Here is a 21,635-nt window from a genome sequence, read left to right on the forward strand (position 1 = left end):
TACGTTCCAGGCGTGTGCATCGATGATGCACAGCGCCCTGCAGGTGGTGTAGCCGTATACGTCAAACAAACCGAAAAGGCACAAGATCTGAAACTACTACCAACGACACAGAGCCACAACGGTGAATATGCTGCCATCGATTTTGATGGATGCATCATCGTGACCATGTACCTTGCACCCAATTTGTCGAGTGGGAATATCAAGGCATTCATTGACACGGCATTGTGTAATTATGGCAAGTACAAGAATAGACCATTTGTGTTAGTTCGTGACCTGAATGTCGATATTGCCAAAAAGAACAATGAGTGGTTAATACAACATATGAGAGCCAAATATGCCCTCACGTGCACGTGCTTTGAATCATATGAAGCCAACGACCATCCGAGGGACGTGTATAGACCTGGTATTTTCAAATTTCCAATTGCAACCCGTACAGGAAACGCTATCCCTTCATTTCACAGACCATAAAGCCGTGATAATGAAGGGACAACGCAAGCCAAGCATCATCTAATTAAGAAAAATAAAACTTTGATGTTTGTAATATACACACAGTGTTTCTCACTCTTTATATGATGATTGATGGGGCGTTACGCGGAAGGTTCACGGTTTACCAATGATTTCCTCCGGAGCTTCGCCCCACTCATCATCATTCACCACGTGGATATGCTGGGTTTTGTTTTGTGAGTGTAGTAGTTGTGTGCACATCGTGGGCTTACCAGGCACGCGGACAACACTGGCGTTTAAAAGATAACTTATGGTCTGACGTAACGTCAGCACTCACGTCGGAGCACGTACGTCAATATTATCGAAACGAAGTGCACTTTACAGTGCGATGACGTGAATATCATACCTAACTTTCGTTAGCGTATTCCTGCGGGGTCGAGCAACACTTAAATATAGCTTGCTGGATCACAGGAATACAAATGTGATGTTTATTAGACTCGTAACGGAACCAACACTGGAACCGCAGACGTTAGCCTGACATGGCACATGTATCGTAGGAGTGCATTGGTAATGTTTATTGCTTTGTTATATAATTATAATATGGATAGCCAGCACAACCACAATTGACGTTGCACCGACATTACGTCTGCATAGGGTGTTTTTCCAAAGCAATTTGTAGACATTGCGTGGCTCTGTGGTAGAATACCCGACTGCGACGCAGAATGCTTGGGTTCGATTTCTGCTGGGTTCCTAATCTTTATTATTCTTTTCGCTCGTCGGGTCAACGCTTCCGATGTCGGTTTTCTTAGCGCTCTCGCATTTAAATGACAAATGTCTGTTCTCGCCGTTCCTAGGTAAATATAAACTGTCAGTCACCTGTGGCGCCTACCCGTACACCGCGGCCCGTGGTAAACGGGTGCGTGCCACACGTGTCTGGAGGAAAGGCTTTGACTACGTACGCGACAGGATTTTCACGTTATTCATGTCATGACCCGACCGTCATATTCGTCAAATCCTCTTACCCTCCCGTGCCAATTTTGGTCTACACCAATTTAAGAAGGCGATCACGAGAGCACCCAGACGTAGGCATAGATAGATAGACGCATACGTAGATAGAAACGCCCAAAGTGCCTTGGGTTCGCTAAGAATTGCTTCGCATTTAATACTACTACCTCCACAGCTTTTGAAAATTACCATCCTACGGTGCGATAAATTTGTGAACTTATCTCTTCAAGTGGCGCATCGCCTCATGTCCTCGTTGGTTTTGCTGGAACGATTGTTCCGCCAAAGAGAGCTACAAAACAGCATCCGAAATCCTTGAGTCTCTGACAGGCGCGCTGCTTGGGATGATCGCGGAGGCCACGCCTAGACGTGCCATGAGAAGCATCGCGTCTATTTGCGCCAAGAGGCCTTCATTGTACAACTCTGTTGAGGATACTTTCACAATACGGGGGTAATGCCTTGAAGCCTTGAAGAGCTCAGGGCGGAGCTTACATGTATGCTGGTGATAATGTATTTCAGTCAACAGCCCCTTTCATCCAGCAACCGCTGTTCACTACGCCGTTTTGTTGCCTTCTATCTGCGTGAAATAAATCTTTGACATTGAAATCTAATTCAGGAGCACGATACGGATACTACTGTGAAATCTCTTTTTGGTCTCTTTTTGAGAGATCTATTTCGATTGATTTCGCCATTCTAGGTTCATCATCGCAGGCGAAAACGGAGATCAGCGTTTCGTTTTTAAATTTTTCACCAAAACTTCAACTGTCGCGTGTCAGTGTGACGTCACAGATTTCAGTCATTCGTTCATACTCTGGCTACATTCAAAGTTACAAAACATGCTATATTATAAATCGCTGGTTCCCATGGAACATAATGCAATTCACTTTTACCGATAAAGAATTAAGTAGAGCATAGCTGATGCTGTATGAAATCAGTGACGTCACAGGGAGTCGATGCGACAGCCTGTAGGTGGCGTTGCCATCACCAAAGCACACTGCCGCGGGTTTAGTTGGGGTTCCCGTTAGCCTCATTAACGAACTACGACATAAGACTAAAGAAGCATTGCTGACAGCCGTAGAAAAATGCTTAAACGACAGACAGATACCGGATAGTTGGCGAAAAAGTAGAATGAACTTAATCTATAAAGGCAAGGGAGAAAAGGATAAGGTTCGCTCGTATAGACCACCAACCATTACATCGGTACTATACAGGGTGGCGATGCAAGCAGTAAAAATGAAAATAGAAACATGGACAGAACATAACGATATTTTGGGAGAACTTCAGAACGGATTTCGAGTCGACAGGCGGTTAGACGATAACCTGTTTTTTCTCACTCAGTGTATAGAAATATGTAAAATAGAAAATAGGCCCTTGTACGTAGCTTTTCTAGACATCACTGGGGCGTACGACAACGTTAATCAGGAAAGTTTTTGGGATATATTGAAAGGAATGGGCCTAGGCGATGACTGTATACAGCTTTTGAGGGAGATATACCGAGAAAATACAATTTGCATAGAATGGGAAGGAATGAGTAGCAAAGAGAACGTTGAGATTAGCAAGGGGCTGAGACAGGGATGTCCTTTGTCCCCGCTGTTATTCATGCTGTATATGGTGAGAATGGAAAAAGCGCTAGAAGGTAGCAACATTGGTTTTAAACTGTCACACAAACAGGGTGGCGTGATGATTGAGCAGAAGCTTCCTGGTTTATTTTATGCGGTCGATATCGTCTTATTTGCGGACAGTCGAGACGATATACAGCGGCTGGTGGATATATGCGGAAGGGAAGGTGAAGCTCTTGTACTAGGATTTAGTGTAACGAAGTGTGGACTGATAGTATTCAATGACCCCTGTGATCACACGGTGTCAATACAAGGCCAAGAAATACCGATGGCAAGCGAATACAAGTACCTTGGAGTATGGGTAAATGAGAGTGATAGATACATGGAGGTACAGGAAAAAGGCTCGGCAGCAAAATGAAAGAGGAATGCTGCCATAATGAAGCACAGAGCGTTGTGGGGATACAAGAGGTACGAGAAGCTTCGAGGTCTGTGGAAAGGTGTAATGGTTCCGCCGCTTACTTTTGGGAATTCAGTGGTGTGCATGAGGGCAGAGGTGCAATCGGGAATGGATGTAAATCAAAGGACTGTGGGACGCCTCGCGTTGGGTGCTCACGGGAAGACGACAAATGAGGCTGTAAAGGGCGATATGGGATGGGCAGGCTTTGAGGCGAGGGAAGCTCAGAGCAAAATAAGGTTCGAAGAAAGGCTAAGAAATATGAAGGAGAGTAGATGGGCAGAGAAGGTGTTCCGTTATTTGTATAGGAAGAGCGTGGACACACAGCTGCGAAAAAGAACTAGGAGGCTCACTAGTAAATAAACGGCCGGTAGTGTAATCAGTATGTCAACAAAGAGCGTTAAGCGAAAAGTCAGAGAGGCGCAGAGGATTTACTGGACGACAGCTATGGAGAAAAAACCGGCTTTGAGTAGCTACCGAAAGGGCGAAAATGAAATGAGGAGGGAGGCATTTTACGATAATTCAAGGGGAAGCGCTTTACTGTTTGAAGCGAGGTCGGGTTGCCTTAGAACACGTAGTTATAAAGCGAGATTGAGTAAAGAAGAATAATGCACGTGCTGCGGGGAAGTTAAGAAAACGGTGAGCATGTTCTGATTGAATGTGGAGATATCCACCCAGGTGTACGTTTGGGCACGAGTCTACACGAAGCCTTGGGTTTCATGGACAACAATGGAAAGCTGAACACACCCGCGACTGAAATAAGTAAGAGGCGGTTAGAGTATTGGGGGCAGAAAATTAGAGCGAAATGACAAATATAAATATTGGGAAAAAAATAGGGACAGTCTGCCGTAAAGGGCAGAGAACTGGGCTAGGAATTTACGTTCTTTTTTTTTCCTGTAGTAAGATATACTTTATCGAAGCAGAGGCATTAGGACAACATAAAAACAAGAAAGATATTTTTTTTGTCGAGCCAGGTGGCACACTTGTCACCTGGCTCGACAGGAGACAAGTTAAAGGGGACGCTCATAGCATCCATTCATCCATCCATTTTTTCGAGTCTTCTCGCTTAACAAACGTCGTCTCGCAGAGAGGGTGCTCAATGGTATTGCGAAACTTAATTTTCTACTACGAGAAAATAATTATTCTCCTAAGCGTCCTTTTAGGTGCGGCTTCGTTCATGCAACTCATGATTTGGATCTTGTTTGTAACCAGCAAAAGCTTTACCGATAAACTGTATGTTTGAGGTATAGCCAGCGTGATGGTTACATTGGCGATTTAACAATTATACCTGTGATGCGCCGAACTGTATGTTTAAAAATGAAAGGAACCCAGCGACTAAAAATAGAGAAGGACTGAAATAAAAGACAATGCCAAAGACAAAGACAAAATTAAAGAGAAAGACAAATTTAGATTCAGCTTACGCAATTGGCAACCATCCAAAAGAACATGTTTTATTGTGGTAAAGCGATATGACTAAAACGCGTCACAAAAAGAAACTCAAATTTTAAACGCAGCAACATGTAAATGTTATAAAAAAAGAGAAATTATCCCATGCCGTCGTTCTACTTAATCCTCATGCACTCCCTCCGCTCGGAGCTCGACCTGTACTGGAAAGCAAAGAACTCGGCCAATTTCTTCAGCATGCGCAGCCGTGGGAAGGATCCGTAGCCGCACGCGTTACTGGCGTCCTCGTACTGAATGTCGGCTGCGGCGAGCGTGTACTTCAGGCTCGTCATGTTGCCCCTGGTGCGGCATAACTGCGTGGTAACATTAGTGAGAAAATGGAGAACCCAGTGAGTCGTTCGATGAAGTTGCGCCACAAAGAAGCAACGAAGAAGACACCGAGGCATAACGGAGTGCAAGAGTACCTAGCGTATTCTGGAACAATGTTTCACGCTACACACTCCACAATAACTACAGCGATCTATAGACTGAGGAGAGAGGACGACTACATCGCCCTTGAAACATGCAAACACTGCAAATCTCGGGCACTTCAGTGAGATTCCTATGAAGAGCGTTAGCACCTTCACGAGTCGATAGGTGCACTGTTTGTGATTAACGAGGTAAAGTGGATGTTTCATTCCTTTCTCCTGAAACTTCCAGGCAAGGTCATAAGGTGAAAACTTGTTTGTGAGCTTTGCACAACTCTGTATGCATATTTTGTGAATAACTGTGCCTTGCTGAAATACCTAATAAGGAGTAGCGTAAATAAATTATAAAGCATGCAAAAACGAAAGCACTTTGCGACTGTATAGATGTAGAAATGCAAAGTAGCATGCGCGAAATGTTTTCTGATCGAAAGACGAGTGCATGTATTTACCGACGAGTCTCGCACAAGTCAACGCTTTTGACAACGTAAATGAAAAAAAAATTGGGGACCCTTAAGCTTCGCCTTTAAACGGATACTGAACAAAATTTTCGCCGCCGAGATAAATGACTCAATTGAAAGATTGGGTGCTGAAATTTGTTAAAACAACCTTCATTTCAGCCAGAGCCTAGCAGAAAATAATGAATTTAATGCATTTTTCGCGAATTGGCGCGTCTAGCGGCCGCGCCGCGAACTAGAGAGGAAGTGACGCGAAACTCCGCGGATAGTGACTCGCCAACCGTGCTCGCAGCAAAATCGCTTACCAATCGATATCGCAAGCCGCCACCCGTGCCGCGCGTCTCTCTCAAAACGTGTTTTCACGGTCGGGAAGGTGTTCTCCGTGCGTGTTCTCAACCGGCAGCCAACGACGCCATTGCCGCGCTCTCGGCCGTATATTTGTTTTCTCAAGCGGAGCTTGCGCCCACGTCTATGAATTTGCCGTCGGTGTTGTGTGCTGCTACGTAATGTGAACGGTGAAGCACCTGACACAACTCAGAATGCCTTAACGCTGTTCTGCGCTAGGGTGTGCCCTGTCATACCTTTCCAACAGAGCCGAAGCTTCGAAGGATATGGATTCGCGCTGCGCGCCCATCGCAGCCAACGTGGGTGCCTTCAAAGCGTGACTTTTTGTGCTCCGAACACTTCGAGGATAGTGACTATGAGTTACTGTGTAAATTGCTGGTCCCGGCTGCCGACCCAAGTTGGGCTACGGCGGCTCGTCTGGCTCGTCGTTCTTGCTGTCGCTTGACACAGCAGAACGGTCACACGCATATGGTTGTATTTGGCGCATCCGTTTTGGAGGCCTGTCGAACTCGGAGTCGCAATGACCGCTCGTGGAACCACTGTCACTCGCACCTTGCATCTTTGCGCTCTCGCGACACGCTCGGTAGTTGTAGCGGTTTTTGAGGAATAAGCGCTATTTTGTTTCCTATGTGGGGAAAAGAGGACAAGGCTCAGCGCCACACCAGCCACCCTCGGTTCTTGAGAGGAGAGGTGGAGAAAGGGAAGTGGCAGGGCAGGAGAGAGCGTGCCGGTTGCCCCCCTCTTGCTGAAGCACTCGACGTCACGTCCGCCGACAAGCGCAGTGGCATGCAGCCGCCGCGCTCTCACAATCCACTAAAAATACGGTCAACTGCTCGAAATTACGTGAAAAAAACGCTGCGTACAGGAACAGTCGTGTCGTCCGAGTCGAATGTAAGTGTTTTCGTAGCTTTTTCAAATTTTTGTTCAGTATCCCTTTAAGAGTTGAACGCAATAGCGAAATCCGGCCCCTAGTGCGCACTTCAACCACTAAGTGCATACTTATTAATGTGTATTGTTACACACACACGCACACAAACACACACACACACGCGCGCGCGAATGGTTCAGGTTTTTTATCTAAAGCAAGAGTCGCATGCCCTCCAAGATACACGTTGCGCGCTCGCCATCTCGGAGGCGATGAAGAGTCTCACAATGCCTCACAGATGGCAGCACATTATCGAGCGTTTGCTGTTTGCTTGTTGATACGTTTTCCGCTAGATGGACATAGTTGTCCATTTTTAGAGCTGTTTGAAAGTTCGTGTGTGTTTTTAACGGCGATGGCTGCACTGTCCCGGCCTTTTTCGACATAGTTTGATGGCCCCCCAAATGCGCCTACAAATCGCCGAATGGGCTCGTTTTCGTCGTGACACCTGTCGAACAAAATGCGTTAAGGAGACTCCTTCCACTACATGGCATTTACATAGTGTTTTTTTTCCGACGCAGCTGCAAGTAACATCGTGGCTTTGTGGTAGGACACCTGCTTGCCACGCAAACGGCCCGGGTTCGATCCTGAATGGGACCGAAATTTCTATTCTTTATTTTATTTGCTTCGTTCTCGATTTTTCGCTCACGGTCGATTTTTCGCTCACAACCAACGGTGCCGACACCGATGGCGGAATTTCTGCGACACGAGCTCTCTAACGCTATCGCGTTAAAAAAGAGAAGTCACTGTTATGACTAACAGGAAGAAATGCATGACGCAGAAGGTTGAGCACCAGCGCATCATCGCGTCGTGACGTTCGCAATTGGCCGCACCGGTACCTTCTCGACGTTTGCGTTTCTTTTATTAGGGTTTTGGCGCTAGGCTATGTGATGGGATTGAAGATTCGTGAGGGAAGCATTTTTTTTTTCTTTTATTCGCACCTAGTAACATATGTTACTAGGTGCGAATAAAAGAAAAAAAATGCTAATTATGCAATCGGAAGTCCTGAAGACTTCACGAGCTCGCTTCAATAGTATGAATATATACAGTTAGGGTTAATTTATTCATTATTAAAATTTATTGGAAGTTTGATGTAAAAGGAAGCCATTCCAACAGGGGTCACTCTTCGCAGAGAACCTGGTCCGGGCGAGGGCTAACGTTAGTACGAGGGCTAACGTAAATTCATAATTAACATTTACTGGCTCTCGGATGGCACCGCCAATATACGTGATTCGAACGATCATTAGACGTATAAAAATTAAGTTTCTGCGACGCCACGATTAAAGCGGCTCGAGATGATATATGAAACATATATATGAAGTATAAAAAGATTCTCTGGCCTTCAAGGTTGAAAGGAGCATGAGAAAAAAAGGGGGAAAGATATGAATAGTCGCCCTAAATTAACGTCGCTCTGCGGCCCTTAGTACTGTTAACTTCATGCAAGAGCGCACACGATAATTGAGCTGAAACTTCGGTATTTTCAAAGTACGGCTAACAGAACTTTTCCTGCTAGTATTGATACGTATGTTGCAGTAGTTCCCTACATTTCTACGCAGTTCACTATGCCCGTTGAGCTCTCGCAGTAATGTGCTTTTGAAGCCATGCTTGTAAGAAGTATTAGTCGGTTTTTACATTGAAGGTATCATTGCGCAGCCTGTGCAGGTGTCTTCGGCTTTCGTCATCTATGGCGTTTGCTAAAACTCACGTGATCGAACACGGTGAAGTGGTGTGAATGATGGTGGGAGTTAATGAATAAATAAATAAAGCAAAATGCCTTTTCCTGGCGAGGCAAGGTGTGAACCCTGCCCCTCACGGCCCAAACACTACTGTCATGGCCACTGGGCTATGCAACCACGCGTGCACAGCATGTATTTATGGGAGTCATAAGGATGCGATAGGGGCGTCACCACACGGGTCATTCGCCCCTCACCTCTTGCAGTGAATCACGCGCGTCTCTGTGCGGGAGTCATAGAGAGTTTTAGTGCCGGGTAACCAAGCGGCTTGGTACACAAGACGCTGGGGCGACGGTACTGCGCATGCACGAATCCCCGAGCACATACGTACAGAGCTAATCGCGGAGGCCACGTCCGAAGTGTCAGCTGTCACGCGTACGTATGTGCTTGGGCGCGCTGTCGGCGATAACGTACGAGGCCACGCCTTTAAATTTTTACAGTTGCGTGAGTGTTCTCACCGAAAGAAAATTATGGAAGTGCTATGAGTTAATGCTGATGTACCTGCAAAGATTTTATACCAGTAGTGAAATAGAGTATGCATGTCACAACAATTATTAGCCTACTGAGTATCTTCTTGGGTTCTACATCACCAGATGTCGCAAGCAGCGCGGCGCTATAACGTGTTTTGTAGATGTCGCAGAATACAAAAAATCTTTTTGCATTGTCTCGATAGATAGCTTAGTCATATTAATTAGGTATATATTATTGAAAACAATTCGTTTTACGTCAGAATCTATGTTTGATTTAACATTTTAAATTATAAGAACGGAAACAAATCCAAGACGTGACAATGCGGTTTGGCGCTGCGAACGCGAGTGACCTTCGTGCGGCTTGCGTGTGGGGACGCACACCTATAACGCATGTTCGCTTACGTACGCATCCTTGTGCGTACCCAAGCTCTTGCGCCCTCTTGCATTTGCGTACCCGGCAATAAAGCTCTCTATTCTCGGTCTGTCGTTGTCACCTTCACTTAGCGCACGTCGTGCACCTCACACGCCACGCGCTAGCGACCACAAGACGGCGACTACGCTAACGGTCGTTTCGCCGGTGCGAACAGGACCAAACAAGAAGAGACGCTCATCATGAGCCAGCTAAAGGGTATATAGAATAGATAGTGCAAAATTTACGTAAACTTAGGAGGAAAGTGTAATCATTACACTTTCCTCCTAAGGGTTGCCACCTTACCACTAGAAAAAAGCCAGCTCTATTTAGGGGAAGGGGAGGATGGGGTGGGTATACAGGCGGTTGAATTTACACTAAAAAAACACGCCATGTTCAGTATTTGACACGCAATGTGATGCATTGTAACATTGTTTGCCTAGTCAGAAGTCACGATAATGTACATGTACAAAAAAAAAGAAATCAGGGCTGACAAGTTGTTCTGTTGGGGTAAAAATAAATGCCCTCTACATATATGCCATCCATTTGGGACGTAAAACCCCAGAAATTGTTATTAATACATGTCATCCACGGCCAGCAGCCAGACCTCGTTCTCAGGTTCAGATCTCCAGTCTTTCGAAACAGACATGAAGTAATTTTCACGTCTTCGAAGGCGGAAAATTTACGCTCATGAAGCAAGCACGTACCCACTGATGTTGATTTTTCGCTCTAACTAAATGATTAGTATAACTGGACGGATCAATTACTTTGCGTTTTTAAAGGCACGAGATAAACATTGGTTGAAAATTACCTCAGATTTTTGGTGATTGACGCAAGATATTTAGTATCTTCCATGTTACTGAATATACGTTTACAAAATGAAAAAAAGAAATAATCGCGATACGATGGCCAAAAAAACGGGCCAATGAGGCTTTGTCTTAGGTGCGCACAGGCAACCAGCCCTAAAAGACTGGCCGGGTCGGTTTAAAAACCGAGCAGGTGACAACCCTAAATTGTAATGCCTTACGAAAGGAACTACAGCTTCGCTCATCAATGGTTTTTATGGCGTGAAAATTCAGCAAAGGTTGTCACAAATCATTAGGAATTGAAGAACCCAGAAGCTGCCTCGACGGTCAATGAATTACGTCAGGAACTACGCTTCGGTGATGATTCTTCACATTACCCTCATTGTTCATGAAACGTTTGTATATATTGGGAAGCAAGGGAGTTTCGACGAGATGTTATAATGTGCTCCATTACTACAAGCACGTTACCAGCTGCAACTTCATAAAACGCAGCCAATATTTTGAAATATGCTATCTTTGAGAATCTTGGCCAGTTACGTAAAATGGGCTTCAAAAGTTTAGAGAACGCATAAAAAAGCTGAATATTCTCGCTGCTTAGCCAGGCAGCCTTGAATTTATATTTCAGGCCGGTTTTAAAACGCGTCCTCCGCCGGATAATGGCAAAGCTTGTTCGTACCCACCGCTGTAGTCTAGTGGTTAAGGTGCTCGACTGCTGACCCGAAGGTCGCCGGATCAAATCGCGGCCACGGCGGCCGCAATTTCGATGGAGGCGAAAATGCTTGAGGCCCGTGTGTTCAGTTTTAGGTGCACGTTAATGAACCGCAGGTGGATGAAATTTCCGGAGCCCTGCTCTACGGCGTCCCACATATAGTGGTTTCAACAAGTATTATTAACCCTGTGTACGTCTATGATTAAGTGTTATTCTTTGCTTTATTTCTTGTCCTGTTTTTTTTTTTTTGTATTCATGCGCATAAACGCTGGCGCATGCAACTTATGGCACAGATCTGCGAACTTATCAGTCTAAAAGCCTCGCACGCGTTCTCACCTTTGCACGCAGATTTGAAGCGCTGTCGTACGTGAAGAACAACCTTTCAGTCTTGTTGTATGCCACGAGCGCTTCATACAGTGTGTCCACTTCAAATGTGTTGTTCAGTGAAGGGTCCGTACAAGCCTGTCGAGAGAGAAGGATTTAGGAAGGGTAGGATATTGAACCATCTCCTAAGCCATATTAGACAATGCGAATAGTTCAAAATTAGCAGTATAGAAGACGAGGCATACTGAAGAAGCGCTAAGCTTACGTTTGAGATCCGGGAGGCAAAGCCTATTCAGTTCTTCTTTTACCTCAATTTACATTTTATTAATTGTAACCGCATTTGCTCGGTTTATATGTACTCTAAAAAAAGGTGTAATTTGACTCTTCTTTGCTACACATGTGACTCTCCATGTATAACTCTCTTTAGAGTGTGACGATCACACTCTTCGCGGGACACACGACTCACAGTCGTGGGACACACGACTCTCCAAAAGAGAGTTAGCGTGGCTCTCTACAAAGAGTTATACATCTCATGACTCTCCTAAAGAGGGTCAACGTGACTCTCTAAAGAGACTTATCCATGGGATAGTCACATGGGGAGCAAAGAAGAGTCAACGGACACCTTTCCTTCTTGCAGTGTACCGATATCTAAAAAGGCACTATTACCCTTCGGTCTTCACACTCGAAGCGCAAAGCAAGAGGTATCATTTCACGATGTTTCAGGTTGCCATACATGCAGATTTTTTCAATCGTACGGTGTCGGGAAGCTTTTAACTGCAGGTGGGAAGGTTCCAGCAGGCCGAATTTCCTATTCCTTTGCTTCAAGGTCTACATGACTTAGCCTGTAGCACAAAAGCTATGGACAAGACGAGTAAAGTTGCTGCCGCAATCGATGCAGCGATACGCAGAAGCATATGCGGTTTTACAAGCTTGTGTCTTTGGCGCACAAATTTTGTCATCACCCTAAAGGGGTAGCAGGGAAGCATAGGGAGAAATTGGTATTTTCCGCTGCTCATAAAGGGGACTGTAGTGAAAACTAGAAAGACCATGCATAATGAGGCATGAGTACATATCGTGCGCCACTTGTGTTAAGTACAGTATTCATTTGAGCTGCTGTCGGGTCTGCTTCGTACAAATGACCCTGTGCTGGCATTTGGGACAAGGATCCTTTCAATTAATTTTCAAGTCCATCGTGCAACTTTAGGCCTAGGCTTTAATTTAGCCATAGGTCAGATGTGTACTCGTAATACCTGTATTGTTGGCATTCTGTAGGAGGACTTGTTGTTGTTAGCGTTTGCTGAATTCCATAGTGTAAGACGAAGACACAAATACAAAGACACGGACACACACGGCACAAGCGCATGTGTTGTATGTGTCCATGTATTTGTATTTGTGTGTTGGCCCTACATAATGATGTGCCGTTGGTATTGTTTGGACTCGGGCTGCTTCCACATTTTCTTGTATTCTTCCACCACGTCCGGCTGACTCCTTATGTTCTTAGTGTAGCTCGTGACCGTGCGCGTTTTCTTTTGTCACGTGGAGAGGAACAAGTTTTTCTTTCTTCGCCGAAATGCATGCTCTGCAAACGCTGCTTATTTTGTATGCTTCACATTCGGTACCGGCAATTTCGCACCGTTCCCACAGTCTAAAAACGAATTAGAATTGCTGTTATACATCCTACAGGGCCGTATTTGAATATGTTTACCCTGCCGAACTTTGTAGTTCCTAACCATGCCATAGAGCTTGAGACTCAGCTTTTGCCCATTTCGCCTTCAGACATGTACCAACTAGCCCGAGGTTCTACAGAGGAACATTCAGAACATTGGGAAGTGGATCTACAAATTTACAATCAAAACGCGTGTACCCGCATCGCTAAGTAGTTTAGTGCTATCATTTCGATGTGGATGAATGTACCTAGGCCGTGTTATAAATTTGGGTGCATGGTATCAAACTACAAATGAGCGAGCTTAATACGAGTTCCCCTTTACGGCGTAATTGATAATACACAGTTTTATTTTAGCGTTAGTGTGATAGCGGCTGTTATTAGAATAGCGTTACTATACCGCAAATGTTCTTTGCGGAGAGCGAGTTTTAGTTGAGCGGGATAGCATTTACGTGCCCAAGTTCTGACTGTGACGTCCGTCAGCGGACGATGAATGCTTCAAAAAAAGTGACAAGAAAAAACATCGAAATGTTAGCCTGTGTCCCCGCATGCAGCAATATTTTCACTTCTCAGTGGTAAAAAAACGGAAATATTATTATGATCCACGCACCAAAAGCGAAAATTTATATGCTGCAGAATAATTTACAATAACTCCCTTGTTAGGCCTAGGAACGCTCGAAACGAGAAGCTATCTAGAAAACTCCGCTATGTTAGCCATGAACCTCGAACATCGAAAGTGCCTAAAGGTAAGCGAAGCCATTTACCGCAGTCATTTGCTGCGACCGATGTGAATCCGTCAACATCGATGCCAGATTCAATTCGCAGCAGGAGTACGAAAAGGCCGCCATGTTTTACATGGACTATATGTGAAACACGCAAACACAGTAGCGTGAAATCTGAGAAATAGCGTGCGCACGCTAAACGCTATGGGTCGTTTATCGTATTGCGCATGAGCATTTCGAAACCGCTCTTCTGTTAAGCCAGCTATTCCGCAAAACCTCACAAGTTATGATACTTATTGTGTGTAAAATCACCGGGTTACCGGGACAGCAGTATGTATCAGCAAAGCGTTCAGGTGATTCGTGAAACTATAACGGCGTGGTGATGCTTTTAGTTACAAATGTGCCCTGCTCGAAAGGATATTATAAAAATACAACAGAAGAGTGACCGACGCGTCTTGATGAACGGATCACTAATATTTCATTGCATTTCACTTATTGGCATTGCATTTCATTCATAAGGAGGTGTAGTGTTAAAAGCACAAAAGGAAAAAATGAGAAAGGGAAAAATACAGTAAAAACAGTAAGTTAAACAGAATATGCAATTTTAGCTATGGCATTTCGGAAGTGCTTGTAATGGTAAATGTCTACAATGTCTACAATGTACTGTTATACCATTAGTAAATTAAGCGTTTGTATTCTACTGTTAAACTTTACGTCATAATCGGCACTGCTTTGTGATGCAGGGCTGTTACACACCTTAATCCGCAAACTTTATTTCTCTTACGCAAACGCTAATAATGTTTTACGTAACGCAACGTGCAAATATTTTTTTTAACTTCATTGCTTTAGTGATGAATATACTTTCCGAAAAGGTATCCCACATTGCTAATGAGTTCGTGAAGTTTTCTACACTGTCATACGTCGTGATTGTCATCCCCACGGTACAACTGTCCCTCACTAAGTCAACCAGACCGTAACGAGCGCGCTACAAATTCATATTTTTAACGAGCGCGAGCGCTTTAGATAATCCGGGACCCGAGCTCTAAACTGTCACTATACCTAAGAACTAAGTAGGCGTTCTTCTGAATTGTTGGGCCGAGCAATGACATTGCGGTCATTACTATTACAGGAAAAGTAGGCCTGTAACAAGTACTCGATCAAATATACGCTGCAGATAACGTAAAATACCCAATATATCATTTGTGAACCTCCGCTGGTATGTTCACAATGTATCTGATGAGATACAAATTAAGGAAATACGTAATTCATGTTTCTTATGATTACCTGAGCTATAAAGCGACTCATGTGCAAGACGTACACGCTGAATATAACAAAGAACGCTCGCTTTCTTTTCCCCTTTTTTTTAGCGACCTTGGGCTGATGCATGAGCCTTCGTTATGCAGGGTTAATCTTTTAGAACTGACCTATTTCGCTGGGCTCTAGTCTCGTTACAAAATATCCTGTTTTAATGCCGTTTGCGCCAAAACATTGAGGAAGAAAGAATATTTAATGGCAAGCCCAGTTTTTTCATGTGCAAGGCTTAAAAAGTGATTCAATCAGAAATAACGAACATCTCAAAATGATAAACAAGGAGGGATATTTTGCGCCTATATAATGTTGTTAAAAACTCTGATTGCAATGCGGCATGCTAAACGGGACTAGTAAAGGTTTGTAAAGGATGTGTCACCTTACAACGGTATGCAGTCTTTCTTGTTTGGAATTTCGCGGAACGCGGCGGTTTTCGCTATTTCTCATTTGTTCCTTTTTTCCGCGTTGCAAATCAAAAAGCGTGACGGGCCATTAAAGTTTCATCCTTCCTGAAGGTTTCGGCGCAAACCGCGTCAAAATCGGATAATTTGTAACAAAACTACATCCCAATATAATAAGGCAGTTCTAAAAGAATCGTCCTATATACAGTAAAACAATGGTTTATACTACACATTAGAGCGTTTGATTTTCACAGTACTCATTTCGTGTTCTTGAATGCTTGTTAAGTGATCTAGAAAGACTTATCTGGTTCAATAGCACGATACACAGAAGCTACGCGATGATGCGCACCTCGGCAATGTTGGTGATCTGGTCGTCTTCCGTTGGCTTGCGAGGTCGGCACTTCTGGCCGAGAGAGTAATTGCCGGGCTTGTCGGGTATGTAGTCCACGTAGAATGGCGTGTACCACCGGCCGCCCATTCCCACAGCCACAGCGTACGTGGTGGTGGAAGGCCACAAATCGTGCCTGTGTTGCAGGTGGTAAATGGAGTCGGCCTAAAAAATGAACAAGTGCCACAATTGTCACTTAAGGAACGGCAAAGCAAACGTCACATTCTAGAATCGAGCGTATTGTGTTGGGCTTGTCATTCTGCGTCTGAATTTAGCATTCGCTTTGCCTTGAATGGGGAACAATCAACTAACTTTCCCCGAAACACATGCTTATTTCCTAGCGAAAATGCTTTCTAAAATCGTTCACTCATGTTTCATCAACGTAGATCTATTCACATATCTTCTCGCAAAAGTTGTACTTATCTCCCTCCATGCGGGTATAATGCAGATGCCGAAAACAACTATATTTTGCATGTTTTCACTTGTCGTGAAGGCATCAATGTCGCCTTTGAGCACAGAACTTGTGCACTGCTTCCTACGAAGATAAGTCTCTCCGTCCGTGTGCTGCGTGCCACGTTTGTGTATACGAAATGCTTCAGATCATTTCTTTGACTTCCATTTTCGGTAAAAGAGCACCTAAACGCAGCAGTTCTCCTATCTTTATGAGTGCATTGCAACGCGAAAGAGCAAGTGAACAGAGGTGTTCACAATAATATGATACAAAAATGAATACTCGTGATCAACTCATGCCAACTAGGAAAGCAGCAGCGAGCGCCGGAAACAATACGCGTGCAGCGTGGCCGACTCGTAGGACAGACAGCGCACGCGCATACGCAGTGTTCGGGTGGCCTGCAGCAAAATCGATGTGCAATGTGGAGGCGATGTGCCATGTGTTAATGCAACACATGGCACATGCTTGCGACGTGAACGACGTGATGCTTGCGCGAGGGTTTTGGTAAAAATTCCGTTTCTTCACGAGTCTGATGGACAGTCCATGGAACACCGACGCCAACATTCGGCGGATTATTCAACAAACCGTTTCACCGGGAAACGTTACCTTATGTTCGTACGGCAACGACACGACAGCTTCCCGCGAGTCGTCGTGGCGTGACGGGCTTTCGTGCCGACGACTTGGAGAAAACCAGTACGCTGACCGAAATCGGTGTATCAGTAATTCAAGAGATTGTAGAGAGCCCAGCAATTCAAGATATTGTATCTTATGCTTAATGGCGCGCGCGCGTGGTATAAACGTGCTTCCTAAGTGCAAATACACGATATGCGGCGTCTGCTACCCGTCCATTTCGTGTCTTAAAAGGCGTAGTACGTCACCTTCAGCGATCGAGACCGCCTTCGTTTTGCCTCTAAGTATAAAACAGTCGATCTCGATCGCTGTACAGAGCGCCATCGGCACCGTGTCGCCGCTTCTCATTTCTTGATTAAACGATAGGATAAACGGCGACACGGGCCCGACGGCACGCTGCCAAAACCAGTACCTTATCGTTCTGTGTCGAAGGTTGCCGGTAGCACACGTCGGCGCTTTTATGGACGAAACGCTACTATACGTATAGCGATAGATCTACGTGAGTCATGCTAAAAAAATTCTTAATTACGTAGAAGCGCACTTGGGGTTCTATACCAAACGGGCGACGAAGGGTGGGCTCCTTGGGAATAAATACTAATTAATGTGGTCATGCGAGTGTGGCATCAGCCCTTTCGCATGAAAGCTAAGCCCTTTCTACATATGATGGTACATTCGTGCAGATTCTAGCACACTAACCCTGCATTATGAAGAGCACGAAAAGCCGGACAAATTCGGTGTGCAAGCTTTAGTCTCTACTCAATGGAATCCGCACCCGTTTCTGTTTGACACGGCCGGCTAGCTAGTGCTAAGCTAGTGTATTTCGACATCAGAAGCTTGTTTTGATTAACACTCGGTACGGGTACGTGTAAATGCTAGCTTAGGCGAATTGCAGAAATATCGCTTTGGTGCGCTCTATTCGCGCAATGGCCTACTACATGCATGGTGAATGGTTTTATCGGCTTAGCTGCAACGAGACTCGTACTGCGCACAGCGACTCTTGGTCATCAGTGTGCCAGAGTCGTCGTAATCGACATCCAGCCTTAGCGTTCCTTGACAAAGACATTACTAAAACGACTAAACATGAACGAAAAAATAACATTACCCGCTCCTTTCGTGAAGTGCACCTCCATGCAGCGGATAATTTCGTCGCGCCGGCCGCTAAGGTGGCGCCACAGCCCAATGCTAAATTTTGATTAAAATTTCATGCTCTCATTCATCGACATTCCAGTTTTTTAAGCTACGGCTGCATGAAAACTTCGCAGTACACGTTGCACTTCTTCGCGCTATCTAGAATAGAATCATATGCTACCCAGCTGGTTTCGTTATACTAGTAAGTACAGTGTGTTTTCCTAAAACACTTTTTTTAACTGAAGTGCTGGTGAAGACCTCATTGGCGGAACTAGTGCATAAACGCCGTTATGTCATTGTGCAACCTGTCCCTAATGTAACTACGATTTTCATTGCCGCTGATAATATCAAACACGTAATTTGATTACAGGTCGTAACATCATCAACAATATTTGCGCTACCTGAACAATGAACGATAGCGTAGAACTATACATTCGCAGAAGTCGAACCCCGAACCTCGAAATTTTGGGCCTACAGGAGGAAAACAAGCACTTCTAATATGCCTACAACGGAGCCCTTTTCGACATTGGCAATCGCGTAATAATAAGCAAAACGTATACGTACACATTCTTTACTTGAACATCTGTTCTGCTAATGGTACTTGCTTTCAAAAGTTGCAATAGTGGCATGATCTGAGTGATGAGTTCGCTCCAAGATAAAAATAGGAGGTTTTTAGAAAACAGGATGTTACAATAAATGTAAGTATTATTGCATGACGTCGGCTTTATTTAGCGGGTTAGTATTGCCTTCAAAAATTCCGGCAGATCACACACTGTAGAAATCAATTTCATGCCACCCAATTAGCGAGCAGCCACTTATGCCACATTTTTTTTCTATTTCGCGCCAAGCCTTACGAGGTGAATCGACCTCTTTGTGCAATTTGAGTAGGTGTATCCATATTGTAGGCTCACCAAGCACACTGCCTACAGTGACGTGTAAAGCGCAGCTCGTTGTCCGACGTAACGTCGCCACCGTTGTAACTTTCATGGAAACGAAGTTTAAGCAGCGTTCGTTGGCGTATTCCTGTGTGAACGAGCAACGCTACACAATAGCTTGTTCAGTCATAGCTGTACATATATAAGTTCATTGAGCTTTTATAAAGCAAATAGCCAAAACTGCAGCCACAATTCACGTTAGAAATGCACCACAACCATAGAAGTGACGCTAGCCAACCATTGATGTAATAAACTTATTCACGATCTTAACACCTTTAGCGCACCGAAGGGACAGGAACACAAAAAAATGACGTGGACGCAGCTAAAGCAGTCGTGTCCGTCATGCACTCATGGCTTCCAGGTGTTAAGATGAATTACCAACATGCCCAAGCTCACGTTCTTTCAAGTTTATTCACGATCGTCGCCGTGGTTGCTGGCTAAGGATCGTAGGAGAGCGTTTTTCAGCGTTTGTCTGTTACATCAAAACTGCCAACTATAACATATGGTAGGCCTTTCTTTTACATGACCTACGCAAAGTGTCTCTTAAGGTTTCAAATGTCTATTTTCTCTGTTCGCTGGTTGATATAGACCGCGAATCACCTGTAACGCATACCCGTCTACTATATGGGCTGTGGTCTGCGGGTATGCACCGTAGATGACTGGGGAAAAGGGTTCCATAGCGTACGCGACAGCCATATCATGTTATTCGGGTCTTAACCCGTCAGTCATGTCTCATGTCCGTCGTACACTCATGGCTTGCAATGACAATTTGGGTGCATGCATGCCAGGGGCGCAGCCAGAATCTTTTTTTTTTTTTTTTGGGGGGGGGGGGCACCTCCTTGATCTGAAGTGGGGATCGGGCTAGCAGATGTGATTGAGTGTCATTTTGTGCTCTGTATCCCTTGGCAAAAATAAATTTCCTGAGGGGGGGGGGGCACGGGCCCGGTGTGCCACCCCTTGGCAACGTCACTGATGCATACCAAGATAAGGCGGAGACCACGAGAGCGCCCAGACGTAGGCGGCCAGATAGATAGATAGATAGATAGATAGATAGATAGATAGATAGATAGATAGATAGATAGATAGATAGATAGATAGATAGATAGATAGATAGATAGACAGACAGACAGACAGACAGACAGACAGACAGACAGACAGACAGACAGACAGACACGGTGACAGTGCCCTTGGTTTCTAACAAAACGCTTCGCATTTAATACATGCTAGCGCAGGAAATGTTCTTTAAAAAGGTTTTTTAATGAAGTACTGCTTTGGGCTAGTTTGCGCACAGCGCGAAAATATATATATGAAAGAACTTGGAGGACGCTTGAGCTTCGCCTTAAATAGTGAAACGCGATAGCGTAAATGGGCCCCATTCCCATCGCGTACTCAATCGCTAGCCTGGCTTCGCTTCTCGGTGGACACCTAAACCATGCCGCATAGAAATTAACGTCTGTGCGCCTGTAAAAGGGCCCTTTCAAAATACCCTAGAATACCTCCTGCAAGTACATTTGTGAAGTGCCCACTACGACGTAATTCTTCCTTTTGCGAGTTGGCGAGGTACCCACTAGGTGTCCGTAAGGGAACACGCGCACTTTAATGCTGTCATGGTTTTCGGACGTAAAACACCACGAATATTAACATGCGCACCTGCGCAGCTGCACTCGTTGTTGATGCTGCTGTTGTTGATGATGATAGTTAATTATTTATGTGCGCTTTGTAATTCATCGGTATTTAAACCAACCAATCGTCACGCAAATCACGTTTTGACGCCTGATGTGATTCTACACGAGGCGTCACACCTCGGGCTACATAACATTCATTTAGTGTTCTTTTCTCCAAACCTGTTTCGAGCACGGGCGTGATTTCGTGGTAGAACGCCCGCTTGCCACGCAGAACTCATCGAACAGAAGTTTTACTTTTTATTTCTTTATTTCCATATACCTCGAATTTTAGCCCACGGACAACGCTGATTTTTCGCTCACGACCAAGACGCCAACACCGACAGTGAAATTCATGTGAAACGAGCTCTTTAAGACGAAGAGAGCTTCGTTTCTGCTTGTTGTAAAAATGCCAGCCTGCAAAGTATTTCATTCCAAAGCGTAGGAATTTGGCTTCTCGTGTGTATCTGTAGGAGCCAGGTCTACTCCTCCACTTTCGTAACGAGTCGCGGTGCCACTTGGCTGTCCGTCGTACCATCGCTCATAAAACTAAAAGTAATGCTAATATACCTACCGCCGCGTTGAAACTGGTGCAACGCAGCTTAAAAGCACGCGGTAGCCCAGACTTGTTCGTCTGGTAATGCTGTTTGTCAACCATCACACGCAAATAGTTTTAATCGAGATGAAAGAAAACCACTCTACTGATTGCCGGCGCCGACACAGGAGATATGTCACTGGGAGGCTGCTTGCTTGTAGGCGCCTTGTAAATTAGCTATTAAGACAGCTGCCATATCCATCTACTCTACATATTGATTAAAATCAATATCTAGCAGTAATAATTAATC

The 21,635-nt window shown here is 44.8% G+C and overlaps 1 protein-coding gene across 1 annotated transcript in view; it reads right to left on the minus strand.

Moving 5' to 3' along the window:
- Positions 1-5,021: 5,021 nt before the first annotated feature.
- LOC119382045 (uncharacterized) overlaps positions 5,022-21,635 on the minus strand; it is a 48,026-nt gene continuing 31,412 nt past the window's right edge. Inside the window, exons 8-10 of the mRNA XM_049412984.1 lie at positions 15,947-16,150; positions 11,516-11,641; positions 5,022-5,216 (exon numbers count right to left, since the gene is read on the minus strand). Coding sequence (XP_049268941.1) covers positions 5,022-5,216; positions 11,516-11,641; positions 15,947-16,150 — 525 coding nt within the window. The remainder of the gene's footprint in view (positions 5,217-11,515; positions 11,642-15,946; positions 16,151-21,635) is intronic.

This window comes from Rhipicephalus sanguineus, chromosome 2 (genome assembly GCF_013339695.2).
Source record: "Rhipicephalus sanguineus isolate Rsan-2018 chromosome 2, BIME_Rsan_1.4, whole genome shotgun sequence".
NCBI lineage: Eukaryota > Metazoa > Arthropoda > Arachnida > Ixodida > Ixodidae > Rhipicephalus > Rhipicephalus sanguineus.